This window comes from Talpa occidentalis, unplaced genomic scaffold, assembly GCF_014898055.3.
Source record: "Talpa occidentalis isolate TD23 unplaced genomic scaffold, MPIMG_talOcc4v2.1 talOcc4.13, whole genome shotgun sequence".
Lineage (NCBI taxonomy): Eukaryota > Metazoa > Chordata > Mammalia > Eulipotyphla > Talpidae > Talpa > Talpa occidentalis.
The window spans coordinates 38,346,330-38,363,055 of record NW_023601322.1 but is presented as its reverse complement, the minus strand read 5'-3'; the positions used below and the strand labels follow the sequence as shown (position 1 = coordinate 38,363,055).

Here is a 16,726-nt window from a genome sequence, read left to right as displayed (position 1 = left end):
CTAACAGTTCATGGATTCTTACCCTAAAAGTACCATTTTACAATGACAACAGGATGTATCCATCACTGATAATCTGATAAAATATTTCACTCTATGAACATCAGCATGCACCCATGTCACCGTATCTGTAAACTTGTGTAGAAACCAGAGAACTCTAGTGTCTATTACATCTCCTTACTTTTGGGACAATCTCTAGGACTAAATCATCAAGGGAATAAAAAAGATATTAATGTTATGAGATAGTATAAAATGGATATGTTCAACAAACCCTGAGTCTTAATAAAAGACTTTGTTTAAATGTAAATTGTATCAACAGGCAGACAACATTACCATTCATTCTTAATAAAACCAACAAGAAGATCAGATGACTAGAAACTAAAATAGCACTGGGAGGCAGAGCCATAAAAGATGTATGATGAAAAAGGAACACAGCATCAATTTCAATAGGTGGTTCTGAACAGCCATTCTAAATTGCAAACTAAAGGATTTATGTTGCCCTAAAACCACAGTTGCTGAAACCATGTTTTGGGCTTTGTTACTGCAATTACAGATGATGTTCTTCTCTTAAATGGCTGAAGTACTTAGTAATGAAATCCTTTCTTTGAGGTGATATAGCAATATAAGTATCTAATACAGACAAAAGAAATAAGAGAAGGTATACTTTTCTTTATAAACCCAAAGTCACTTTATAATCAAAAGACAACGATGATAACAGTTAAAGGTTATCCTACCTGTGCTTTTTGATGCCATTGGAGAGGGCATCTCCACCACCACAATCCTTTTCTTCAGACATTCTGTGTTTCCTATGGCTCAAAAGCTTTTCTTGCTCTTCAACGGAGTGCGCTGTCACAGCCTCTAATCTACTCAAGGACTGTTCAGACTCAGAATCTGTGGCAGAGCAGGTTGATAGTCAATGAATCGAACTTTGGTGTGAGGGCTCAGTAACAATGGTATCTCCTTTGATGCATCAGGCTTTGAAACTTAAGCAGCTTACTTTGTCTTTCAACAATCCATCCCTTAACTACCTCCTTAGAGATTTCAGAGAACCTGTACTCAATGAGGCTACAGTACATTTATGACATAGACATGTAAACATTTAAACAGATTTTACATAAACATTTAAACAGATTTTATATAAACATTTAAATAGCTTTTACAAATTGAAATATTTCCAAAGCTAACCTAAACTCTCTAAGAAATCATATTCAGGTTCCCCCAACCCTCAAGTCTACTTTTTTCTTCCCTCTCAAATAATCTTAAGCATACCTTTCAAAAATAAAAAATAAAAAAAAAGTAGTTTTTAAAACTCATGTATAAGGGGCTTCTCTGGTGGTGCAGTAGGTTGAGTGCAGTGCTGTGAAGCTGTCTGCAGCCTCTACAGCGCGGGTTTGATCCCCTGGCCCGGTCATGGAGATACCCACATGGCGCAGAAGACCTCTCCTGTCTTGCCCGCTGCTCCCCTCAGCAGTGTTGTCGGTCACCTGCCTGTTCTGTTCCCCACTCTGTCGCTGGTGAATTCTCTCACTCTCCTGCGCCTCCAGCCTGTACCTCAGTTCTTGTATAAATAAATCTTAAAAAAAAAAGTGTTGGCCTGAAACGTCTTCAAAAACAAAACAAAACAAAACAAACTCATGGATAAGGACCCATAACCCTCCACCACAGTCCACTGGACCCCCTTTCATCCTTTCCCTCTGTCCCTAATAACTTCAGCTCTGCTACTGAAATCCATGGGTTTGTTCTGTCCTTTTGCTGTTTCCTTATATTCCACAATCACTGTTGTAAACCAATGTTACCACAATTAAAAAAAACAACAACAAATCGGTATAAGGAAAAAACTATATAATTGTTAAAACTGTGGGAAGCTTAAATCATATCTAATACCACAGGCTTAAAGGCAAAGGTAATTTTTAAAGTACTTACAAAATACTGATGCTGGTATATTTATTTAAATCCTCTAGAACTAAAAGTCTGAAGTATCTATGTAAAGTGTAATTATCAAGCAGGCATTTTTTGGGATGGAAATGCTAAGTTCCTAATTGACTTGTGTTCAGAAAGGAAACATCTACCTTTTGGGGAATAATTAGACAATTTATTTTTATATAATACATTATAGTTTTCAGACACATTTACATTCTTCATCTTCATTCCACATCTCCAAGGTGCTTTGGGAAAAGGTGAGACAGGACTAGGAGGATAACAAAGATGCCAAAGGATTGCCTGGCTTGTGAGATCTCGGAGACAGAATTTGAACCTGACTGTTCTCACACCTTGTTTAACACTCTGTATGTGACAGCTTGAAGTAGGAGTCACTCACTTTTCATAAAACTTTCAATGGTACCTACATTTTTAATAAAATGCAAATTATAAGTAACTTCTAATTTTCCTTTTTAAGTAGATGGCTATACACTCAGCTGTCTTCAGCTTTAGTGAAACCTCTTACACACCAAACTTCCTTAAATACATTTATCCACCATCTGCTCAGTATCTATTATAGCTACACTGGTCAGGAAATCAAAACATTTAGTACTTTCATTCCCCCAAATGCATTCCATAATGTAGTCCAAATCAGGAACCTATTTTTTTGAGTTGATTAGTAACAAATGTTGGACTAGCACTATTACAGGTTGGGCAACACACCCTGAGTTCTGAACTCTGGACCCTCAGAATGATGTAAGTTACTTGCAGAAGGACTTTCAACCCTGGTAATTTTTATTTTATGTAAATACAACTTTACTAGACTGTCTGAAAACACAGCTTTGTTCTGTCATATACCTTATAACAAAGAAACAGATATTTGAATTGCTATCTATTTCTACTGTCAATTTTTTAGCTATAAAACAGTATTAAAGAAAACCTGTAAAGACAACAGGGTGACAGTCACCCATCAGATAAAATAAGACACTGTTAAATTACATTTACAAAAACAATTTAATAAAATAGAAAAATACTGTTAACATAACATGAAGACAAAAATCAGGATACCATTTTGTAACTATGAAATATGGAGCAAAAAAATAACTTTAGCATAAAGAAACACAGTCTGGTTCAGGTAAACAGATAATGTGCACAAACAACACATTACAGTGGCACTAACTTATCTCGGGCACAGCGAGGCAAAGAGGGGGTTAGTCAGCTTTCTGGGTAGGTAAATGAACTTTAGAAAAAGCTGCAGGGAGGGGAGTTGCCACAGGTAAAGCTTAAAGCAAAACGGCACTCGGGTGGAGGTGACGGAGGGGTGCTCGGGGGAGCACATGAGCAAAACCTGAACCAAAATGATGACATGGTCGTGGGCAGTGGACCGGGGTGGTTTTCTCATTTATATATTTTGAAGTTTGTTTCATATGAAAAAAAATAAGTTTAAGGAGTTAAACAAGTTAATTTTCCCTGTGTTGTTATTATTGAAGACACATTAGTACTTTATAATTTAGATTTCATGACAACCAAAAAGCACTGAAGCAAAAACCTCAAGCATTTATTAAGCACCAATATGCACAGAATAATGTGTTTTCTATGTAACAGATACAAATCATAGGACAGATACTTGTCTACCTAAAAAGAAAATTCTTAATAAAAAGCAGATTCATGGTAAACACCAAACAAGAGATAAGGCAATTATGAAATTCTATGAAGCAACAACATTTTCTCCAAACAAGATTTCAACTTAGTGAAGAAGGCCTGCTAGGGTCTTCCCCGTCACGGGACCACTGTGCATACCTCTGGAGATGTAGCTTCACATGCAGCACAGGCCCCTGTCCTCCTTAGCAGTGCTTAATCTTCTCCTGTTCACTCTCACTTCTCCTTTCCTCCCAGATACTACACCTTTCTCTCTCCCCCAACCCTTCTTCCTCTCTACTTTATTCAGAACCTCCTACTCTCTCTAATATAATGTGGTTTTCCCTACCCTTCCCCTGAAAGGCTTTGACAAAGGTCACTAATAAACTCCATATTGCAAAGTCCAATGGTCATTTTTCAATTCTTATTGTGACTCATCCACCATATCTGACACTGCTTAATTGGTTTCTTCCTTTATCTTGTGTTTAGTGTAAATACGTATAGAATTTCAATTTGGGATGATGAAAAAGTTCTGCAGATGGATGGTGGTACCAGCTGTACCACAATGTGAAGGTACTTAATGCCACTGAACTATATAGTTAAAATGGTCAAAATGGTAGATTATGTTATCTATGTGTATTTATATGTGTGTGTGTGTATGGTAAGCACCATATATGTATGGTGTGTGTATGTAAGCACACACACGTATAATCACAATAAAACAAACAAGAACAAAACCTAAACAAGCAAGAAAACACACAAATGTCAAGTCAAAGCCAAAGTGCTACCATGTTGGATTCATGAACTATATCCTACTCATATTATCTCTTGTCTCAATGCCAATGAGTCTATGGGAAAAAAAGAAAACACAGAAACAAAACTGGTTCATTTTTACAGACATTTTTAAATGCAGCCGAAGAGATTTTAAAATAGATTTTAAATATATTTAAAATAGAATACTCAGATTTCAGAGAGTTAGCCTTTTATTATTCCTTTTCTTCCCTACCATATTTCCCTTAAAACATCAATTATTTCTAAAATAAATAAAGCCACACTCCAAATTTCAGAATACTTCAATGATCCCTGAAAAACAGGGTTGAGGGATTTATGAAATAGTTTGTTATTTTCTGAAATTTTGACGGGCAATGAGGAAAATCTGTACACCCCAAGTAATGATTGGAAATGAAATATTTAGTATGTAATTACTTGTAGGTTAATTCCCATGTAATTCCAAAAGGATTCTGGTAGTTTGACAATTTTTTTTAGAAAAGTATTTTCTGTTTATTGAAACATGTATTTAAATATATCTAGAACTATGGCTCTCCAATCTAAAACAGGCTATATTTCTATATGTTATAGAAAAAAATCATAGAAAAACAGACTATATTTTACAAGATAAATGCTCTAGGCCTACTACCAACCATTAAACTGGACAGATTTTTTTCAGACTAATTTCTCAATTTAAACAGTAGCATCAGAGCCTCCCTGGCGGCACAAGGGGTTAAGCACAGCACTATGAAGCAATCCGCAGCCTCTGGAGCACCAGTCCGATCCCTGGTCTGGCCATTGAGCAACCCACATGGTGCAGCAGACTTCTCCTGTCTTGACTGCTGCTCCCCTCACCAATGCATTTCAGTCAGTCTGCCAGTTCTGTACCCCACTCTGTCTCTGGTGAATCCTCTCACCCCCCACACCTCTGGCCTGTACCCCAGCTCTTATATGCATAAATAAATAAATCTTAAAAAAAAAAAAAAAACCAAAACAGTAGCATCAACAGAAAATTTGTTCTGACAACAAATTTCTGATGACCTAGATCTTTTAAGCTCTGTCCAAAATAGCACTTAGAATTATTTTGAGCACACTTCAGACAGAACACAGTTCACTCTCTCATCCAAATAGCAAAGAAACCAATAGCTGTGATTGGGTTAACATGGCTAGAACTTTGCTCATCAAGCCACAATAAATTAAACATGTACCTTTCTTTTATGTCAATCATACTTCAATGAAGTAATTTTAAACAAACTTTAAGAAGATCATTCCTCTATCCTACTTTTTTGAGTTTTCCCTCCTATTAAAAAGCTGAAAGGAGAAGTTTGAAGTTAATATAAACATGTCAACAATTCTTATAAATTATCCTGATAATCATTTAGGATGATTTTTGTAAACTAGCTTGAGAACAAATAATACAGAGAGCAAGATGTAGAAGAACTATAGATAATGTCCAAATCTTGTCCACTGTTATTTAAGGTAACAGGAATGGTTAAGGGAGAAACACATGTAATTTAATATCTGTTTTTTTGTTTCTCCTTGTATTAGGTATGTTCTAAGAATGTCTAAAGTAAGGCAAAGTAAGCCAAACTTAAAATATCAGTGCTAAATTATTACTGAACTTTAATATACAATTTATGTAAACTCAAAAATAACAGTAAATATGAAGAACACACAGAAAATAGATGCAACCTACCACATTTAAAATAAATTTTAAACTGAAAAACAGGATAAGTCGAGAAGGAGCTGCCAAAAGACTGCTACAATAATCTTCTGAGGAAGTGACAAAAGCTTGAAACAGAATCTTGGCAGCTAGCAATAAGAGTCAGAGACATCTTAGACATATTCTCTCTGAATGATATCCAAGGTCAAATTAGCCAAATGGTAGTGTTGCTCATGACAGAGTTCCTTAAAGGATGGCTTCTTCCCAAACAACTAAATCTACTATTTTCTACAACTTTCAAAATCTGCACAAGTGATGAAAATGAGGAAGTATACACACCATATATGTGGGCTACTGGAACTCTTATGTTTATCTATTTTGGATTAGGAGCTGACATCCTGAAAGTTTTCTTCAAGGTTGCCTGTGACCTTGAAGACCTACAAAAAGTGAATACTCTACAAAGAAAATAACTAGAAATAAAAATCAATTATAGAATCCATAATTACAAAATAAAGTATTTTCATGTGACTTCATGGTTAGTGAACTGACATTTATGAAGTACCTACCACACATCAGGTAAAAGACTAAGTGCTGAAACCATAGAAAGACTAATGAGCTTGGTTGGTGTCCTCCAAGTATTCAAAGTCCAGTGTGGTGGAAGAAGTCCAAACACAAGCAAATGTGTTTATACAAAGCATATTTGTGAATAGTGGAAGAAATAACTCTTAAGGGAGCCAGAATAAGTTTTCAAGCAGAGATAACACCTGGACGGCAAGAGTGAGTAAGAGTTTAAGGTATGAAAAGAGATTACTAGTTGTGAGAGGAAGAGCAAAGAACCCCAAGATCTGAAAGAAAAAGGTGTGTCCAAGAATATCTGGCAAAACTAGAAAGGAGGGTAGATGGAAAAGATGGTTTTAGAGAAAAGGCTTTAAATTGGGTCAGATCACAGAACTTTACAGATAACTAAGAGGTATAGTGTCCCATGGACACTAAAACGATTGCCACAGACATAATGGCCTAAAACAACAGGAATTTAGTCTTCCATAGTTCTGAAGGCCAACAGTCCAAATTCAGTTTCACTGAACAGGACTACCATCCACTGGGGTTTCTAGGGGAAGCTATGTTCCTTATCTCCTTCTGCAGTTCTGGTGGCTGCCTAGACTCCTGGGTTTGGGGCCACCTCACACTAATCTGCCTCCACCTTTACCTGACCTTCTCTGCATGTCTATCTAATCTGCCTCTGCACTTCACTTCAAAGGATATTTGTGAGAGCATTTAGGTTCCACCCAAATAATCCATGATGGCCTCAAAATCCTTTATCATATTTACAAAGTTTCACCCCCCCCCAAAAAAAAATGACAGAATCCAGGGATTAAATGATAGACATATCTTTGGAGGCATTCTTCAATTTCCCACACCTAACAAGTGCAATGTGGAAGAGACAGGTTGGAAGGGATGAAGTCTAAAAACAAAGAAACTTGGTAGGAGGCACTGTCATCATCAGTGGGGTCAGCAGGTAAATGATGATGGATGCCATTCGCCAAGACAGGGAGGACGGGAACATAGATAGGCAGGCAAGTCCTGTTCCTATCATACATTTTATGATGTTTTTGAAAACTAATTTTCTCTACCTTTGTACATGCTGATATCCTCCACTGAAAATTGTTCTCCCCCATCTTATCTGGAGAACTATTTACTGTCTTCAAAACACCATTCAAATGCCATTTATTTGGAGATGCTTTCTCCAACTCCTCTAGCAGGTAGCTGCCTCTCTGAATTTCTGTAACACTTCTTATATACCACTGGTAGTTCTTATTTAATAACTAACCTAACAAATATTTACTGGAAACCTCTTCCTTCTGTAGCGCTATTCTAGGGGTTGGGCAACAGTGAACTAAACAAGAAACTCCCTCACTGAGTTTACCTTCTACTCTTGGGAGATCAACAAATTAGAACTAGGTGAAAGGTGCTTTGGGGGTGGGGGGGTTGGGAGGGCTAGAAAGGAAACCGAAAATGACACAGTGAAGGTCTCTCTAAGCAGAGCAAAGAGGAATTGAGGGAGTGAGCACAGTAGAAATCTGGGTTGTGGGAGTTCCAGACAGAGGAAATAATGAAAAGCAAAGACCCGAGGGAGAACATACTTGGCAAATACATGAGTGGCACTGAGGTCAGAGTGACAAGAAAGTAGATGAGGACAGAGGCAGATTTCAGAAAGTGGAAGAGAGCCAGGTCATCTAGGACTTTGGCTCTTACTCCAGCCGAGAGGCAAAGTCATGGGAGGATTCTGTGCAGAGAATTGGTGTGAACTGATTTAGGTTTCAAAATGACCACCCTGAAAGCTGTACGCAAAATTATTGCCAATAAGGACACAAGCAGACAGTTATTTAGAAACCTTCTGTAATAAAGCCTGGCAGAGAAGATGGGGGCTTGGGCCCAGGTGAGAGGAGTGGAGAGAGGAGCAGTAGCAGGTGCTGCTATATTTTGAAGGTAGATCTGACAGAAGTTGTTGTTGAACTGAAAGGGAATGTGAAACCAAAAACAAACAAAGCCTGTAATGGATTACTCAAATCAACTGGAAAGATGACTCTTACACCAAAACTTAGAAGACTGCAGAAGGGACAGGGTTGAGCAGAAATCAAGAGTTCTCTCCTTTTAAGACATTTAGGAGATCATTAGACATTTAAGTGAATCTTAAACACTTGGTTAAGATAATCAGACATGATTATGAAATTTTGGGGAAGACAGGCTGGAGACACAAATTATGGATTTATTGGAATACAGACAATATTTAAGGGCAAACGATTAGGTCATGTAAGGCAATGCTGCTCAAGAGCTAAGTTGAATAGGAAGATAGAGGCAGATTTCATGTAAATTCCATATAAACCACAATATCAATTCATATGAATGTCCATGTTATTTGAGAAATGAAGGTGCTTATTGACTAGGTCAGAATTGAGGGTCTCAGATTTCCAACAAGCTCCCAGGTGATGCTGATGCTGCTGATCGTCAGCTACAGTGAGAAGAGAGTCTAGAGGACTAGAGAAGGAAGGAAAGAGAAGTTCAGTGCCTGCACCCTGAGACATGCCAATATCTATAAAGGAGGAAAAAGACAAAAAGAGATGCAAAGGAAATCAAGGAATAAAAATCAAATGAGGGCCTCCCCGGTGGCGCAGTGGTTGAGCGCTGGGTTGCGAAGCTGCCCGCAGCCTCTGCAGCAGTTCGATCCCCGGCTGCTCCCCGGCCACCGGAGGAGGGTCCCGCATGGCGCGCAGACCGGTCCCGCATGGCACGCAGACCTCTCCTGCTGCCCGCTGCTCCCCTCAGCAGTGTACTTCGGTCCTTCTGCCTGCTCTGCTCCCCGCTCTGGCTCTGGTGAATTCTCTCACCCTCCCACGCTTCTGACTGTACCCAGTGCTTATATAATAAATAAATAAAATAAATCTTTAAAAAAAAAAAAATCAAATGACAGTGACATTCTGGAAGCCAAGAACAGAAAGTGTTCTGTGAAGGAGGGAGTAACCCACAACTTTCAGTATTGGTAAAACGTAAAGAAGGATGAGACCTGAGGAAGGACGGAGTGGAGACAGAGTGCATTACAAGGGTGACCTCATCAAGAGCCATGCCATTGAAATAGTGAAAATAAAGAGAGAGAGTATGCAAGAAAGAAAGATAAGGAAAGCAATATGGGAGCAAATATATTTCATAAGACAGAACATTTTAAAAGATAAACTAGCTGAGGAGGGGCAAGGATAACTGATATGTGGGAAAGAGAAGGAGCTACAAGATAGCCTCTGATAGGGCCTCCCTGGTGGTGCAAGGGGTTAAGCACCTGCACTATGAAGCTATCTGCAGCCACTGCAGCAAAGAGTTTGAACCCCGGACGTCCAGGGAGCTACCCACATGGTGCAGCAGATCTCTCCTGCCTCACCTACTGCTCCCCTATGCAGTGTGTTTCAGTCAATCCACCTGTTCTGTTTCCTGCTCTGTCTCTAGTGAATCTTCTCTCCCCCCCCCATACTGCTGGCCTGTACCCCAGTTCTTGTATGTATAAATAACTCTTTAAAAAATAGCCTCTGCTAGATCAGAGGAGGTGAGTTCCTCATAGATCAGAGGAGATGGAGTACCAGGCACTGAAGGAGGAGTGGCCTTCAGGTAGGGACACCGCATTCATCAATGTAAAGTACAGAAGAAGAATATGTGGGCACAACATCCAAGGGTGTAGGTGGCTTTGACAGCAGGAACATGAGGAGTTCTCAGTTGTGTACACAGTATCATCAGATGGAGGGCAGAGGACAAAGTCTAAGAAATTTCAGGTGAGGTAAGTATGAAACAAACATGTAAAAGGGACCAACTAGAAAAAGATGGTATGATTTCAGGGCAAGAAAGGGTGCAACAGACGTGTACAGTCTTGGATCTAAACTAGACTGGCCAGCGTCTCTGACTTTACCTAGAAACATGGGAAGTGGTTGGAAATGGGGGGGAATGAAGTGGAGTTTTGCCAGGAGACTACAGTGCAAGGAGAAAAAGGCAGAGGGCAATTATTTGCTGCCCTGTACAATCTGAGCCTGGAAAGGAGGGACATGAGGACACAGGGGAGTGAGGGACAGTAGAAAGATGGATGTCATGTGGTTGGATCAGGGTTTTAGAGTGGGCTGAAAAACATGAGGTGTGGTCAGTCAGATACAGTGACTGAGAGAGGCCAACAGGAGGATTGAAGATGCAGTAGCTGCAGCAGCCTGAGCACCAGACACCTTTCATATTATACTTCACCTTCCCATGACTTAGTCTTTTCCTCTAGACTGACTACATTGCACCTCCTGACTTCAGGGACCAGATCTTATTTACCTCGCCCCCACTGTAAAGCTCCTGGTACACAGTGCGGACTCAATAAATGTGTTGGGGCAATGAAATCCTCTCTGAAAACAGCAGCACAAAATGCACATCATTTTACAATATTTAACAGACATTAATTAATAAAAACATTTTGGAAAATGAAAATGAGCCCAGAAGATCAACCCAAAACCTACTGGATAAATTACTTTCACAATTATCTATCTGTAACAGACACAATATGAATAATCTGCATAATTTTTCAATGCTAGAAGCAAAAAACTAGGAAGAGCCCCTGTCACTACTTAGATTTTTTGCAAAATGCTGAGCATAACAGAATGACATGACTACCTATTATGTACAGATGTTTAATAACAGTCATGTTGTATGGTTCTCAGTTTGGTGTACATCACATCATTTAATCTGCTTTGAGTTGGCTAACAGATAAAAGTTTAAGAAAAACATGGTCTCTAGCCATAAGGGAAATGCAGTATTGTTGGGAGAGATGGAAGAAATACACAAAAAGTTATATAATGAGAGAAGGGACAAGAGCAAGACACTTTGGCACATCATCAAACAAATGGGGATGAGAGAAGTGCTAGGTATGAAAAGGTGAGATCACCAGGTCCTTGTCAGGTCCACACTATAGAAAAGACACACACACAAAGCCCAGCTAAGAAATGCCCAGCTATTTCAAAAATAAACGGTAGGAGGAGCGCACACTGGGCCTGGAAACATAAGGAACAGCACGCACTGTGTCTTACACAAAGGCCAAAATGCACTTCTGCGTTCCTACCCACAACACTGACCGCCTCTACTCATGTATCTCCTACAGTAAAATGTCACTCTCCATTGAGGGTTTACTTTTTTCAAACATTACCTGCTTTATTTGCTGGATTAAACTTTATCTGGCATAGGTCATAACTATTCCTGTGTTACTCTTCTCTAGACAAAACTAAAATCATTATGTTACCACTTTCCATTTTGAAAGATTTGATTTAAAAAGACATGAACACCCACCCCTTGCAACTGCTGGGAAATGCTAAAACTGGCTTCAATTGCATGAGAATCTATTGGTTTTGTGAGTCTACATTATTGGATCGTATGCATTATTCATGCACATTTTGACCAAAATAGCATTAAGAAGAAAACCTAGCAAGAAAGTTTGCCTCAACAAGCAACTGATCTCAACAAGTTTCTAAAAAGGAAAATGAACAAGCAGTTAAGAAAAATACATTTTGAAACCATAATATTCAAAAGGCAGTAATTTTCATGAAACTGCTATCTCAGACTACTACTAAGGAATAACAGCAATGAAATTGCTTGTTTAATTGGTAATATTTCAAAAATAATTCCTTAAATTGTTAAAGATTCATAAAGTTATGCAACTTTAATTTTCTCCCCCTTAGCTAGCTTTCCACACCTCTGGCATGTGCTCTTGTATGCATAAATAAATCTTTAAAAAAAATAAATAAAACAAAAAACAGATCCAGAACAATTATACAGATACTTCATTTATGATTGTTAAAATAAATCCATATGCACAAATGCACATTTATATTTGAAAGCTGTAAAAGTATGGGAGTGAGGCTACTAGGCTTTTGGAAGCCTCTGAGGAGGACTGCATGATTGGATAAGGAATGAAGGGAAAATTTCATTGCACACTATAGATACTTTCATATTGAACTGACTATAACAAATTTTTAAATTTTTTTTTAAAAAAAGAGAAAAAAGATGAAACATCTGGACTCTTTTATATTCAGACAACTTTGCATTTAATCCAATAATTCCTCAAGTAATAATTCTTTTTGGATGCCCCACACTGAAGGACTACAGGCGATAACTGTCCCATGCTGGGCACAAGGTAGATATGAATAAATGTCAGCAGCCTTAAAAGTCATTCACTCTCCCCACCTCTAGCGATAACTCACTGCTTCCTTTGCCCTATCACTCATTTCACTGCTTTAAAATCCTATCTTTACTTTGGTTTCCTTGTATGAATCACTCTTTGTAAACACTGTATCTAATTGACAAAAGCCTCATCGTAGCTTTTTCTCTAATTGTCCCCAAATCAGGCTGTTAAAATTATTTTTTCTTTCTATTATCATACTTATAATAATGTTCCTATTTGTGTTCATTTTACATCATCAATCTCTTCTCCACAAGCCTACTAAGATTATGTTCCCTGTTATACATAATCTTTTTCTTTAACTTCCTTAACCTCATCATCTTTAATTTTCACTTCTACCTGCACTTTCTTTAATTTCCTATTATAAAGTTGGTCCTTTACTCCATATGCACTGAGGCCTCCTGTTTCCACAGGTAAAGTTCAATGAAACCCAGTAATTGTCTACATTCATCTATTATATAATGTAAGGATTTCATTTCCTTCCATGAAAGAATTATTCTTAATCACACTGAACTCCAAACACTCCCATCCATGCTTCCCCTTCCTGCCCACACTGTCCTCAAAAATTCTAAACTAAATTAAAACTACTTAGCAGTACACCCCTCTCGCAAGTCATTGTCAACTCTCCATGTTTTGTTTTGTTTTGTTTTGTTTGAGAACCCAGAATACAGCAGGGACGGCCCTAAGCACTACTTAAACATATGGACTCATTTAGTCCACACTCACCTGTTAAAATGGATAATTATGCCCATTACAAACAGGTGTAAACTGAGAACCAGAGAGGTCATGGATTTTGTCCTAGGTCACACAGCTGTCTAGTGTCAGAAACAGGATCCAAACAGCTGGCTCTGGAGTCCATGCTGATTGCTGGTGGGCTGTGTTTTTCTCTGGCGTGTGCTTCTGAGGCAAAGTTAAGCACTTCTTTCTCTCTGCTTCAGGGATACCATGGATTCACCTCTAATTTGACACTCAGCATTTCATACTGCTACTTATCGGTATCTTAACATGGACAGAGGTCTCTTTAAGGTGAGAAACTGCCCATTTCTCTATCCTTCAACCTGTACTTGCACCTGGCACTAGAAGGTATTTCACAGTTACAGGGTAAAGAGTAACACAAATCTGTGCAGTTTTAACAGCATTTCAGCCACACTATATAGCACACACAGTCATGGTAAGGCCAACTCAGTGACAACTTGCATTCCAAATGGTTAGGCTCTTGTCTTAATAACATAACACACAAATAGTTTAGAAGAACTATCATTATATATCAGTCTACTCCAAGAGTAAATTTAAGGTGATATCTACCCTAAGAAGCCAAGAAAGTAGTGGACCTTTAAATCACCAACAATACCATGCCAGGCAGGATTCTAGAATTACCTGAAAGCGCATCATAGAACTCGTCCTCACTAAAGATGCTGAGAGGTGGCGAGCCTTTAACCAGAGACTGCTCTAATTCATGATGTTCTGTGGCCAGAGTCTCTAATGCTTCTGACAAAATTTTGTTTTTTTCCTGTTCTTGTTCCAATTTAAAATTCCTCACCTAGAAGAAAACATACACAAAGACTTCAGAGGGACTAGAAACACTGACATTTGCTTTTGATCCAGTTCAATTGCAACATCAGAAAAGGAAACAGTCATGTTATACACACATGGATGAATGAGTAAAATTACTAATTTTGTTCTTCCCATGGGGCCTTTCCTCACAATAGCTCTCGCTAATGAAAACAGATTAAGAACTAGCAAATAAATTCAGATCAAATGATTAGGATCCTAATATAAGAACATCAGCCAACTGAGAAATCATATAAACATTTTTTGAAATTGAATATATCTCTCAACAGTAATCATGAAATTATGAAGTCAGCAAGTTTTTGAACAAAAGGATTAAGGTTGCTCTAAATGTTAAAGTGTGTTCTTAAAGCATAAGATATAATCCTCCAGCTCACTTCCTAAACAGACAATATATATGTGAAGAAAACAAGATGGCAAGGTTAATGGTTAGTGTAATAACACTTTGATTTCTGATTTTTCATTCCTTGTTTTGGTTTTGATTCCTATTTACCTTGAATTTAATATACTTAAAAATTTATAGCAAAGGCAGCCTGCTTTTATACTTCAGCCTATGAAAGAAAGTCTATTCCTATCTTATTCAAGAGATTCTGATGCGTTGCACTTGACTGAAACCTTCTAAAACCTAATGTTCATATAAAATTGCAGGTATTAGTTTGGCATGGACAGTCTCACTTATTATTATATGAGAATTCTGGAAATCTTAGTTATTCTGTAATCTCCCTAAAGTAGTCCCATGTGGAACTTTGAAGAGTCAGAAAAATTGGATCTACTATCACTCACTAAATTCTCTCAGAAACTCCTGTTCCTCAGTTTCCTCACCTACAAAACAGGCATTCTAGCATGTAATCTAACCAGCAGTCTTCAACTCAGAGGTGTTGAACACTTTACTTTAGCAACAGAACTGATTCTCACACATGACCCCATGACATAAAAAAGGTGTTTGAGAACCAGACCTATGCTAAGAACACTGGGTAAGGATTAGGAGCCCGGCCTCCTTGACCTTCCCCTCCCCTTCTTTCCTGAGGTCACATCAATATCCAAAGTCAAGGGCTGTTCCAACAGTGTGAAAAGTATAGGGTGAGAGGACCTCCCAAACCTCCTGCAGGGCTATCTCTGGGTATGGGGGTGGTAGCACTCTCTCACCACCGTCCTCTGAATGGGTCTCTGTTGGATCTCACCCTCTCACTTCATGACTCCCTGCTCTCCTCCTCTTAGCTCTCCTAGCTGCCAAAGATGAAAGACTCTCCTCTGTTCTGGGGCCTCCCTGGTGGAGCAGGGGTTATAAACAGCACTGTCAAGCTATCACCAGCCACTTCAGCAGGAGTTCCATCCCAGCAGGCCAGGGAGGTGACCCACATGGCACAGCAGACCTCTCCTGTCTCGCCGGCTGCTCCCCTCAGCAGTGTATTTTAGTCCACCTGTTCTGCACCCTACTCTCTGGTGAATCCTCTCAACATCCCCCTACCACACACCTTTGGCCTACATCCCAGGTCTTGTATGCATTAATAAATAAATCTTAAAGAATCTCCTCTGTTCTAACTCTAGAGCACTCTGTTCTAACTCTAACTCTGTGGCCTGAGTTCCTGAGAGCTACACATTAGACACAACACTTCAAGAGTCCCAGATTGAACTTAAAATAATGGATTTGTTGAAATGTGTAGTTCATAACAGAAAGTTAAATCTTTATGATCTTAGGAATAGTTTCTATCCTCAGGCATCTCAGTATTTACTGTTAAAACAAGAAGACTATAGTTGTGATAATGATTTGAAAATAGCAACAAACAGTAAAACAATAATGGAAAAACAACATACAAAATTGAAAAAGAAATACTTATAGGTTACACTTTTCCGGAACCTGCAAACCACATGCAAGTATTCCTATCATCTAAATTTTATCTCCTGGAAAGAAAACTTTTACCATGGCTGGAATCAACTTAAAAATAAGAATGTCTTTCTCACATTTGAATGGTTAGACAATTCATTTGTCTATAAACATGGACTACAAAACTCAGCAGAATGCCCAAAATGATCTATCCCTTGAATGGAAAAGACTTTGCAGTGCTGTTCTATGTGCACATTCCAAAATCACCACCTCAAGATTCGAACTCTCATCCCCGCCCACCCACCCTTTTCCCTTTGAGCTTTAGCTTGAGTTCTTCAAATATCAAAATGCAGATGCCCTGCTAACATTATCTTCTCACGTAAGAACCAATTAAATTATCCCTTCTAGTTAACAAATACATGCATTTTAAAATATAACTTCATCCAGATTTCAGCAAAGTGGCATAAAAACAAAATTTTATTCAAAACCCAATTTATCCTTTATCTAAAATAAGTTTCCTTTCACTTCTGCCACCTCGACATCTGTTCTCACTTGTTCTTAAGAGGAGTGAAAGGAGTGGGAAGCAGAAGCTCTAACCTTGTTCTAGTTC

At 38.5% G+C, this 16,726-nt stretch overlaps 1 protein-coding gene across 9 annotated transcripts in view; it reads right to left on the bottom strand.

The window, feature by feature from the left end:
• OSBPL1A (oxysterol binding protein like 1A) overlaps nucleotides 1–16,726 on the bottom strand; it is a 192,341-nt gene that overhangs the window by 60,906 nt on the left and 114,709 nt on the right. For 8 of the 9 annotated variants that reach the window (XM_054694131.1, XM_054694128.1, XM_037508727.2 and 5 more), the window contains 2 exons: nucleotides 14,100–14,262; nucleotides 732–888 (listed from right to left, as the gene is read on the bottom strand). In XM_054694131.1, the coding sequence (XP_054550106.1) occupies nucleotides 732–888; nucleotides 14,100–14,262 (320 nt within the window). The remainder of the gene's footprint in view (nucleotides 1–731; nucleotides 889–14,099; nucleotides 14,263–16,726) is intronic. The other variant, XM_054694135.1, reaches the window with a different exon arrangement.